This window comes from Monodelphis domestica, chromosome 2 (genome assembly GCF_027887165.1).
Source record: "Monodelphis domestica isolate mMonDom1 chromosome 2, mMonDom1.pri, whole genome shotgun sequence".
Taxonomy (NCBI): domain Eukaryota; kingdom Metazoa; phylum Chordata; class Mammalia; order Didelphimorphia; family Didelphidae; genus Monodelphis; species Monodelphis domestica.
The window spans coordinates 286,883,276-286,895,125 of NC_077228.1; the positions used below are offsets into that span (position 1 = coordinate 286,883,276).

The 11,850-nt window shown below is 48.4% G+C and overlaps 1 protein-coding gene across 8 annotated transcripts in view; it reads right to left on the reverse strand.

The window, feature by feature from the left end:
• Window positions 1–931: 931 nt before the first annotated feature.
• GTPBP2 (GTP binding protein 2) overlaps window positions 932–11,850 on the reverse strand; it is a 28,844-nt gene continuing 17,925 nt past the window's right edge. For 5 of the 8 annotated variants that reach the window (XM_056818283.1, XM_056818282.1, XM_056818280.1 and 2 more), the window contains 11 exons: window positions 7,925–7,951; window positions 7,440–7,624; window positions 6,932–7,040; window positions 6,534–6,731; window positions 6,156–6,330; window positions 5,339–5,558; window positions 4,752–4,887; window positions 4,544–4,602; window positions 3,688–3,859; window positions 2,460–2,624; window positions 932–2,247 (listed from right to left, as the gene is read on the reverse strand). In XM_056818283.1, coding sequence (XP_056674261.1) covers window positions 2,071–2,247; window positions 2,460–2,624; window positions 3,688–3,859; window positions 4,544–4,602; window positions 4,752–4,887; window positions 5,339–5,558; window positions 6,156–6,330; window positions 6,534–6,731; window positions 6,932–7,040; window positions 7,440–7,573 — 1,545 coding nt within the window. In that variant the 5' untranslated portion in view covers window positions 7,574–7,624; window positions 7,925–7,951 and the 3' untranslated portion in view covers window positions 932–2,070. Of the gene's footprint in view, window positions 2,248–2,459; window positions 2,625–3,687; window positions 3,860–4,543; window positions 4,603–4,751; window positions 4,888–5,338; window positions 5,559–6,155; window positions 6,331–6,533; window positions 6,732–6,931; window positions 7,041–7,439; window positions 7,625–7,924; window positions 7,952–11,014; window positions 11,249–11,715; window positions 11,849–11,850 lie in introns of those variants that run through there. The other 3 variants (XM_056818281.1, XM_056818277.1, XM_056818278.1) reach the window with 3 other exon arrangements.

Below are 11,850 nucleotides of genomic sequence, written 5' to 3' on the forward strand. Positions count from 1 at the left end.
ATTTTCTCTTTGTAGGTGCCATCTCCTTACTTCTGGGCTCTCTGGCTGCTCTCTTCTCATAGGAAGTCACCAACTAGACTATATCTTGATACACATAAGGTTAAGCCCCTAATATTTTAAAAGCCTAACTGCTTCTTCTTTCCCACTTGTCGCCCCCCACCCCACCCCCAGCCTGGAGACAGAGCAGGGCCCCTGCAGAAGAAGGTAGGCCATACTCATTTTTATGATATCTTTTATAGGACCTTTTAGAAAGCCCACAAAGTACTGAGTACTTGGTCATTTACCCTTCAACCCTGGCCTCATTTTTTTCATCTATAAAAGGCTCAGATGATCTCAGAAAGATGACGATACAGTGGCAGGCAAATGTGTGGGAAAAGCAAGATAGTTCTCATTCAGCCCCTGCCACAGCAAACTAGGTTAGGATTCTTCCAGGCTGTCCTACAACCTGAGCTTGTACTGGATCTACACACAGATTCATTCTGCTTCCACAGGCATACTGGAATGATCTGGCACCAGGGTGGAGAAGGGTGAAGACAAATTGCTATTTGTCTCCATACTATATCACAAATCACTTAATTTCTTTCTGGCAGCAGAGGTTTCAGGGTCATATCTTTGAGGTCACTAGAGAAGAGGCAACAGTTTTGGAATGCAGAGTAGCTGCCCGTTTCAGTTTTCATTTTCAATTCATTTCCTACCTCTGCTTGTCTGCAGTTTCAGGGCAACTGAAGTCCTGTTGGGCTGTGCCAGACCACTTAATTATACTATCTAATATTTGGTAGACCTGATGGGGGAAGAGAGTTCTACTAAGAACTGAGCTCTATCCTGCTCTCTACCATCCTCAGGATGCATCAATGTTGAGGTTATAGATTTCCTTTCTTTTTTTTCTGGGAAAGAACTGATTCCCTGATGGAGGCAATCCATGACTAGCTCATTCAATAAAACATATTTATTCTGTACAATATGTATATATATTACACATATATATATATATACATATGTGTGTATATATAGAGAGATGCAGAGAAAATTCAAACAACAAATGATCCCTGAGCCCATGGGAACCCAGGACATCAACAATGGGGAAAGAGGAAGTCCCTTTGTTAGAGTAGGGGATATAGACACCCCTCCATTTCTTTGGGGGGAGGGGAAAGGCTACCTTCAACAATGGGCAGGATAGAGTTACTGCAAACAAATAGAACAGTGGGTGATGGGATTGCTTGGAAGCAAGAAGGGTAAAAGTTGATAGGGGAGCCAGAGCTCCCAATACCCAGTCACCCATTTTTATAAAGCAAAACATGTTTTGATTCATAACAAAAAACCAATAGATCTGCTGAGGAAAAGAGAGGACAAGACCATGACTGACATGCAGCTGACCCTTAATATGTCAAGCCCTGGACCAGCCTGATAAATAGCACCTGTGGGGCTTGTAGGGGATGAGGATGGAGTGATGGAGATCCCTAAAACAGGGAACAAGAGGAAGTTGGGAATGGGCCATTAGGCCCTGGCACAAAGTATGAGCAGTAAAGTTCACTGCCCACATATCACTCCTTCCCACTTTGGACCTGGGGACTCCAGGCAGACATGGGGACATGTCTTGTGTCCACAGCATGGAACTGGCCTCTGTTGAAAATTTATATAGCCCTGAGGGCTAGAAAATGGGGTCTTCCTGAGAATCACCCCAAGCTGTGACTGTTTCCAAGAAGCCCAGATCATTGTGGGAGATTAGCTCCAGTCCAAAATCACTGAAAGGGTATGGCTGAAAGTGGCCAGAGTGGCCTCTTCCAAGGCCCCAACAGAAGGGGCATGTTTGGCCAGATTTGGAGGAGCCAAGCCTGGGGCATGACCCTAAGCCAATACCCTGAGTTTTCCCGTCTTCTGTCACAGGACTCTCCTTTCCCCTAGCCACACCAAGCTGGGCACCACTCCAGAGGTGCTGGGAGAAGCAACTGGCAGGGAACACCCCCTCCCCCAGGCTATTAACACACAGAGCCGCCAGTGGGGGCAGCGTGGTCTGAAGTCACCTTGTATATTGTAGGGACAGCAATGAAGATGCCCCTTGCCTAGGGTAGTTCAGAAGCCCAGTCTGGCCTGGGCCTCTCCTGCTGCAATAGCCTGCACGTCGGTGACATGGCCGATGCCTTTGGTGACGCCTTCTCGGAACAGCAACTTGGCACCCACCTTCAGGTACTCTGGATGCTTTAGGAAGCGGAAGCGCACTACTGCCTTCTCTCCAGTCCGAAGTTTGTCCTACAGTAGATGTGCAGTTGTTGGTGCTTGCCCTAGCTGGAGAGCTGTGGGGGTCTACCAGCTTTCTCCCCTCTACCCACAGCAAGTATTACAGGAGTCCTACCCACCTCATGAGATCATCTGTTTACTCTGGGAAGCCCAGGCCACATCTCCCTCCTTTCTTAAGGTGGAAATGAGTCTATCAGGGAATAATTGGGTGCCCTGCCCCTCACCTTGGCATGGATCTTCTCCACTACAGCTGTCTGGCGTACATTGCCCACGTGCACAGTCACCTGGAATCCACGCCGGAAGGTGGTGGCATGGAACAGTAGGACAATCTCTGCCTCAAACACTGAGCAAATAGTGGGGTTCATCTCAGGGCTCACCATCACCATGCCCTGTAGAGGTAGAGGTCAGCTGGACCCAGGTGGGACAGACTCCAAATTATGCCCTCCCACTGCATATCTCCCCTTCCCTAAGGCTCAACTTGAGATTTTAGAAGGCCTTATTGATTAAAACTCACCTGTTATGGGCAACTTTCCTATCTCATTTTAATCACTTCTTTACTCTGTACTTTTAGGGTTTAGATCAGTAACAGGACATTCTATTTTATATCATTTCACACTTGTTGAAATCTCTTTTCTCTCTAATTCATCCTTCACATCAGATTAATCTCTTAGATTTGGCCATGTCATTCCTCTGCTCACAAATCTTTAGTGAGTCCCTATTGCCTCTTCCAGAAACTAAAGGCCCTCTACACTACCTTGCCAGCCTTATTTCCTGTTACTTCTCTCCATGCGTTCTATAATCTAGTCATCCTGGATTTCTCTCTGCATCCTTAAAGACTGATTGCCTACTCCCATCTGTGCTTTTGTTTATCATATTCCCTATACCTGGAGTGTCCCTTTCCTCCTATCTTGACTTGTTGCATTTCTACATTAAAGGTCAAGTCAAATGTCATTTCCTCCATAAAGTCTTCCCTAATCTGGTTAATAATGACATTTGCTCACCAGTCCTGACATGGCACTTTGTTTTGTATCTCATTTTATCATGTAATATATTATATGGCTCCATATTTGTGTCTTAATCTCTAGCAGACACTAAAATTTCCCCATATATAAGGATTATAAGGGAGCATGTTTAATTTCATTCTGGATGACTCCCAGTTGTTTCCTAAGCACAATGTTCTATACATAGTAAATTTAGCTTAATAGATATTTTCTGGGTGTGCATGCTGATTATCAGTGTTCCTTAGCCCTTTTCATCTGTGAACCTTCACTGTGAGATTCAGAAGAGTGGGAACTGTTTCTTTTGTGCCTCTCTCTGCAGTAATGAAGAAGATTAGGGCTCTGGACATAGGATTCTCCTGAATATACTTTGAAAGAATTTTCCCAATAGTTCTATCATTAGTCTACCCATAAGGCTCCTTCTACATTTTTCCTACCTCATCACCCAGCTCACCTTTCGAAGAAGAGCACGGTCAAAATCCCCAAGGGCCAGTGTGGCTGCCTGGCCAGCTCGAAGCACTCGGCAGGCTGAGCGGTTACGTTGGATGCTGCACACCTTCAGCTCTAGGAAGCGTCCATCATCTGTGGGACCAACCACCAGCTGGTCCCCCTCACGGCAGATCCCACTGTAGTCCAGAGCAGGGATTATACAGGGTCATAGTGGGCCCCTTGCCTACCTCCTACACTGTACCCTCCCCACCTAAGCTCTTTCCATTGCAAAGTCTTATTTTCCTGAGGAGACCAGGATTAATTGGTAAAGAGCTCCTAATTCAAAGCTGGGGAGCTGCCTCCTTTTGGCTCAGAGTTCAGATTCTAAGGGGAAGAAGGGAAATCCATCCCAAGACTAGAGAATGCCAACTGATTAGAGCATTACTGTTTCAGGATCAAGAGTTTTCTGAAACATTAAGAGTATGGACCCTTTGCTGGCCCTATCATTCTCTAGCCTGTGTCTTCTGACTCAAAGCTAGATCCCAGAAATGTCACCCTTTTGTCTTCCCTTTCTTAGGTGGGACATGGATATTTTCCCAGGGCCCAAGCACCCACACTTTATCCCAGGGGTCCAGGAGAGTTAATTATCCTAGAGTATGATTCCCAGCAGATAGGAATGCTGTTCCTTCCCACATATAGCATCAGGCTGGTTGTCTCCAGCACTTCTGACAATGAAGGCATAGATTCTTCAAGCCAGTAAGTTCCTTTGGATGGGGTCTGCTCAGCTTCCCAGGAGGGAGGTGGGATTTACCTCCTTTGGAGTCTGATGCCATCATGTGGAGGGAACCCTCTAACAAAATCTCCCCCAACAAGGGAGTCACCTGGAAAGTGTCCCTCCAACAACAGTCCCCACCTCTGGCACCGTGTAGATTTCATCCACCTGAGACCAAAGAGGACACCATCAGTGGGTGGCCTAGGAGGCCCAGGAGGTTCCTAGGCTTCTGGATAGACCCTGAGGGTCAGCTTCAAGGCAAATGGTTCAAGCCAACCTTTTCCCAGATCCCTGCCCTACTCCAGCCCATCTCTTACCTGAAACTCAGTCAGTTGCTGCATGAGCTCTTCCTGCTCTTTGCTATTGGTGAGTGGTGGCAAGATGTTGAGAAAGACTTTGAGCAGGTCCAGGCTTTCCCCAGACACACTAGACAATGTGAAGATGGGGGTGACACTGTAGGAAGAGGTATGGAATGGTCAGATAAGAAAGGTCCCTAGGGTAGAGGCCATCTGTGAAGCTTCACAGGCTAGTCTCAGGACCTTGCTAACCAAAATGCTGAGGTTTTATTGTCATCCTAGCTCCATCTTTTAGACAGTTCTGGGAGCAGGGCTTCTAAAGCTTACTCTGGAGTAGAAAGCATGTGAAGAGATGTTCAAGTACCGATATTTCATCCCCTGAGGTCCTGGACCAGGTCAATGTAGTTGGGATTAGCATTGCCTTGAGATTACTGGCATATTAGAATGGGGATGACTTGTGGGAGTATATCGATCTGATGAACCTATTAGATTGAATGAGAATTGGTCTCTCCAGCAGATATTAGGAGTAAGAAAATGGAACGAAGGGAAGAGGTAATGTTTCTGGTTATCTTCTATTCTGAATTGGCAGGTGTTGGGGTGCAGCTTACTTGGGTGACTGGGCAAACTGTTGGGCAGCAGTGACAGCATCATCATCAGAAGTGACCAAAAGTGGGAGTTTGTGGCATCCAGGCTGCTTAAGGACCCTTTCTAGCTGGCGCACTGTCCTTTCCACTGTGGCCTTTGAGCATAGGTCCACCTTGCTGATAACAATGAAGAAGGGCACTTTCAGGGCTAGGGCCAGTCCCAGATGCTCCCGTGTGGTACCCGCTGCAACAAAGAAGCAGGGGGTAGGAAGAATAAGAAAAGGGAGAAAAGGAAATGAATCAGAAGAGAAGGAAAAGGACTAAGCATTTATATGCACCTACTATATGCCAGGCACTGTGCTAAGTGCTTTACAAATATCTGATTTGATCCCCACAACTCTATGAAGTAGGTGCTGTTATCATCCTCATTTTATGGTTGAGGAAATTGAGGCAAATAAAAGATAAAGTGACTTTCCCAGAATCACATAACTAAGTAGTATCTCAGATCAAATATGAACTTGGAGCTTCCTGACTTCAGGCCCAGTGTTCTTATTCACTGTGCAATCTAGCATAAGAATAAAGATTTAGATTGGGAAGGGGTCTTAGAGGCTATTGAGTATAATGCCCTCATTTTTACATATGAGGAAACTCTGAGGCAAAGAGAGGTTAAGTGACTTGCCCAGGGTCATAGGGCTAGTAAATGTCTGAGTCAGGATTTAAACTCAGCTCTTCCTGATTCTAAGTCCAGTTCTCTACCCACTATGTTACCTACCTGCCTCCATTAAAGACGTCCAGAGTGCCTGAACATTTGCAGGCTTATAATACCCCAGAAAGTGCTCACCAATGCCAGTATTTGCACTGACTAGAAGAAGGGCACAGTCAGGACAGTAGGAAGTCAGGCCAAAGATGGTGGTGCGTAGGTACTTGTGGTGTCCTGCCAGGTCAATGAAGGTGATCATCTTGGAGCTGCTCTCACAGATCTGCTCTGCTGTCCTGGAGTCGCTGTAGTTCACCACCTGGACCAGCCCTATTATTAGCACCTGTTGCTAGCTCGCCCTAACCCTTCTTCCTATTTGGGGATGAGCTGCATGGAGCCCACCCAAATACCCTTTCATTTGACAGAGCATCTCTTCACCACCTTAAAGGCTGTCATAATGCTTTACTACCTCCCAGTCCTTCCCCAGCACCTAGACCCATCATGACTCCTCTCTTTGCATACCTCTCCCCTGCTGTTAAAGCCAAGGATCTCAAAGCTGATGCTGGAAGTACGACCAGATTGGATCTCATGTAGGTGACGGAAAAGATTGAGCCGGGCCCTGCCCCGCCCATTGTCCAGCTCCCCCTGAGTCAGCACCCCCAGGAGAGTTGACTTCCCAGAGTCCACATTGCCCAGGACAGCCACTCGAAGGTCCAAGAACTGTGAAGAAATACACCCAAGGTCAGGGCTCTTCCCTCTCCTGTCTTCATTTTTGGGTCAGGAGATAAAGCATTCTAGGGCAACAAGGAAGGAGTGAGCCACCCCAAGAAGGTTGGACCCCAGGAGAAGGTCCCAGGATGAGGATGACATGTGTGTTTGTGTCTGTGGGGAGGGAGGCATAAATGGGGACCAGGCTTTACCTGTTGGTTGTCAGGGACTTTGCGCACCAACACCTCAGTGATCTTTCTAGGAACATCGCTATCGTAATCCACCTCTCGCTCCCGGAGAACTGTGATGTCTGCCCCAACCCTGTGCATAGCAACATCAGGACCCACTCTCAGCCCAGAGGAAAGCCCCCATTCCAGCCTGCCAATGCCATCTGCCATCCCCTACCCCTTTCATCTGGACTGGCCAGGTCCTTGCTTCTTCAAACCCTCTATCACTCATAGCTCTCTCCCTCTTCTCACTTCCCATCTACCATGGCCTCCCCCACCTCTTCAAAGGCTAAAAGCTGAGGCCACAAGTCTGGATCCCCAGAAGCAGGTCCCAGAGCTTCAATCTCTCCCCACCTCTGGCACTAAATCTTAACCAAAAGACAGGTAAGGTATGGGAAAGCCCAACCATAATCCCCGAGGGAAAGGGCAAGGCAGGGAAGTACTATCAGAAAAAGTGCGGTAGGAAGAAAGGAGAGTGGAGAAGGGAACATACTTCTCAGCCATCCGGTGCAGGGTCTTGAGGGATGCCCGCATCTCCTCATCAGCCAGCCCCACCAATAGCCCATTGTCCTCCACCCCAATCTGATAGACAGCCTCGCCCCGGCCTTCCTGAAGCCGCCATTTCATCTGTGTCACCAGGTGCTCAAAGCGATATTGGGATGGGTTTACCAGCTTCAACTGGGAAACAGAGATATGAAGGTGATGTCACACTTAGACCCTTATTTGCCCTCAGAAGGATCAGGGCCATCTACTTCCCTATAGATTACTGAGAATAATTTAATCTGTGGAAATTTAATCTAGGTGCTACCTAGCCCTGTCTCCACCCTAGGAATAAATCCAGCCCCTTCTAAAACAATCTGTTCTAGCCCCATTTCCCTAACGAGCTAGAGACTCAGGAGAAACTTGGGGATGGAAACTCATAAAGGTCAGGTGCAATCCTCTTTCTCCCCACCCCCACCCCCCTCACCCAAGACTCACCTTGTACTCAATGTTTCCATCCTCAGCCTGTAAAGAAACATAAGACTGGGTAGTCACTGTACACTGCCCTAATCCCTCCCCCCTTTCTCCTGGACTCCAGCCTAGTGTCCAAATTATTCTCTTCAAACAGCAGGAAGCCCAGAATACAGTATCTTGCCAAGGCAGGAAGCATCTTAGAGACCAGGGTAACTCCCTCATCCAGCCCCAACTCAGCCCCATCTGGAGAAGCTGCCCTGATAGACCTCAGGGAGTAATCCAATGAGCCAAGGACAGAACAAAAAGAGTTCCTGAATTCCTCCCTCCTTTCTTTCATTACTCCTCACCAAAAAAAGATCTTAAACTGATGTCCCCAGAGGTCAAAGCCTCCTCTACTCTCAGACCAATCTATCTCTCTGCTAGTCTGCACTTCCTGCTCCACCCCCTTGACTGATGTCATGAGAGGTAAGATCTCAAGGCCAGAATGTGAACTCACCGCTGTCCACTCTGAACATGGAAACCTAGAGATCCCTGAGCAGTACTGGAGGCATTTAGGAAATGTACCAAATTAGCTTATGTCATAAAAGACATTAATGCTACCCAAAGAAGTCTTCTTCCTCTGAGGAACAGAGGAAAGAGGACCTATCTTAGAAATTCCCTTTTCTAGGGTCTTCATACCTAACCTAGATTTCACTCTGCACTCACTGCATCTTCACCTCAACAGGGTTTCATGAACCAGACTAAATGCTCCTTTCTTTGAGTCCTTTTCGTCTTTATTCTATTAATTTGTTTAAACAGAATTAAGTGCTTACTGTGTTGTGATCAGCCGTTCTGTTTAGAACTGGCCCAGGTATTCAGGGGCTTAGTCCTTATTACATAGTTATCATTAATGTTTATCTCCTAGATTTCTAGCATTTCTATCTTCGCGGTCTGTCTCTATCTCCTAGTTAAATATCTCCCAAACCTCACCATTTAGCAAGTAGCATCATTTAGCAAGTTAGTGACAAGTAGTATGTATTGAGACAAAGCTAGAAGAACAAAAGTTGTATTACAGTGTGCATGTGTAATATTTCCTGCTAGAGTAAGTTCCTCAAGAAGTATTTGACCTGGAGTCAGTAAGATGTAGGTTTAAATCCCATCTCTAACACTTATTAGCTGCATAACCATAAGCAAACAACTTAATCAAATAATTCTGAAACATAGTCTCTTCATCTGCAGGGGGATATGATACCTCATCACAGAGCTCTTGGGCTAAAATGAGAATATATATATGTATATATATTTCTTTCAAAACCTTCAAGTGCTCTACAATTGGCATAATATAATGCCCCCCAGTACTTAGCACACAATTAAGGGCATAACAAATGTTTATTGAATTGAATTCAGACTTTTCCCCTCAGAGGTTAACCTCAGAGGTTGTGTTACAGGCTTGTAGAACCTGCTGAGGAAGAGATTATAAATTTCCTAGACCCAGGGTCTTCTTCATCTCAAAGTTCCAATTATCACCCCATCATCCCTGCCCCCCCAAAAGGGCCATCTTAAGCAGAGGACTGTCCACATTTATATTTTCCTTTGTAATCAGTTCTTTGAGGCAATAGGGAACTGGAGAAACTCAGGGCAAACATATGCTTCTCCTGAGGGTTCCCTCTCCCCCTCTTCCCCCCCCCACGTGAGTGATCACTCAACTCACTTTGGGGAAATGGCTATGTGTTAGAAAAGGGAAGGGATAAACAAGGGTAGTTCTCTAATCTTCCTATCAGTCTCCTCCCCAAAGGGCAGGTATGGGACTTGCCAGCTGTTTGCTCCCAGCTTCTTAATATCCCCAAGCCTCAGGTTCTATACAGATCTATATAGAAATGGGGTGGGGGAATATTTTCACTATTTCCCCCCAGGTTTCCTCTCTTCTTGGGTGGGAGGTAGGTGAAGGATTTGGGGATTTTTTTTTTTGGTCTTGTTCCAGCTCTACTCCCACAGGACAAGTTCAGGATTTGGACAGAGGGTTCTCTGACCAAGGTCCCAAAACTTGGAGTGCAGGAACGTTGTTTGTGTGTTTTGTTTTTTTTTTTCTTTTCCAAGAGCCTCCTTCTAGATGGAACCCTGAACCCTCTATGACATTCCCACATAGGACAGGTATAAAATGGAAGGAAGAAAGGGTTTCCTCCACTCTTCCTCAACTCTCCTTCTTGGGATAGGGTCAGGTAGATAGAATATATATTATCTGTCTCTCAAATCCTTTCTCTGCCAAAATACAGGATAAGATGGGGAATGTGAAGTGCCTTTCTCTGAGACTCCAACCCAATTCACAGGGGAAGGGGTTAAGAATTGAGGGAATTCTCTGCCTCTCCTGGAGTGCCTTCATGAAGCAAGTTGAAGGAGGTACCCACTCTACTTCTGGACCTAAACCCCACAGGACACGGCAGGTACAGATTTGAGGGATGTCATATTTGCCCCCTCCTTACTCAGTCCCCCATGGGACAAGTGAAGGTTCAGAATAAGGGGTTTTCTTTCTGCCCTTCCCAGTAGAACTGGTACAGGGCTGTCTGGGTTTTCTGATCCTCCAGGATGCTACTTAGAACAAGTATGTGCTCTCTCTACTCTTCCGTGGGCACTCCCCTCATTGAGATGCTCTGGGGTTCAGGGAGGAGGGGAGAGAAGAGGGTAACCCCGTACTTATTGACCCTCCACAACCCCACCCAACTGGGCTCTTTGACCTTTGAACACCCTTTTCCCGCTGGGGAAGATGGGCCTGTGCTCTCTGACCCTCCGGGACCCTTCAAGGGACAAGTACAAGAAGGAGTAGGTGCTCTCTGACTTCCATAGGGCAGGGGCAGGTACCGGAGATGGTTGTTTTTTTTTTTCCCCCGCGCAGTCCGTGGAGCAGAGGCAGGTACAGGAGAGAGATTGTTCTCTCTGACCTTCCAGGACCTCCTTTCTCACGGAGGAGGGGGAGGGGATGGGGGTGGGATCTGTGTTCTCTGACCCTTTGGGACCCTCCACAGGACAGGCCCAGGAGAGGGGCGCTGAGCTCTTAGACCTTCCGGGGATTCCGCCCCCCCCCCAGGGGACAGGTATAGACAGGGAGGGTGCGCTCCCCTTTCCAGGCCTCCTCCTCACCTCAGGGGGCAGGTACGGGGGGTTGTTGGCTTTGCCCCCTCGATTCCTTCCGCCCTTCTTCTTCCCCTTCGGGGCCCCGCCGCTGCCGCTGCCGCCTCTCGTTTTGAGGCCGCCGCCGCCGCCGCCGCCGCCACCACCACCCGCGCCTCCGCCACTGCCGGCCGTACCTCCAGCGGGCCGGCAGCAGCCGCCGAATAGCTCGGACACCCGCGAGTCCATCCGCCACTGCCCCCCGCCCCTACCCCTCCCCCCCGCCGCCGCCGCCGCTGCTGCCGCCGCCGCCGCCGCCGCGGCCGCCTAGTCTGAGACTCGGCCTCCGCCACCGCGTAGGGCCGAGCCTGAGGGAAGCGGGGCGGAGCCCTGCGTAGGCCCCGCCCCTTGCCACTCTCCCCCCCCCCCCCCACACCCTTCGGGAGCGTCAGAAAACAGCCGCGGAGCACCACGGGATACGAAGTCCCCAATGGTACTGTCACCCGCTGAAAAAAACAAGATGCCATCCTACAACTCCCGACCGGCTCCGCGGCGCAAGACCGAATCACGACCGGAGGAGTGGAAAGAGTTTGTTCCTGGGCGCAAGGCACCAAGGGAATTGTAGTATCACTTCGGCTATCCCCGGGCTCCAAGACTTTTTCTTAGCTCTCCAAAAGGGAGGGACCCCCAAGAAATTATTCAGGTCGCCCTGCCCATACACACTCACGTACAGAAGACACACTTCTGGAGTGGACTGGCAAAGTGTTCAGCTATCCAGGCCCCGCTTTAAGCGGAGGGAAAGTGAGAAGGGAGCGAGTTACTTAAAAAAGAGGGTTGACTTCTCAGAGACAGCTGGGATCTCGGGA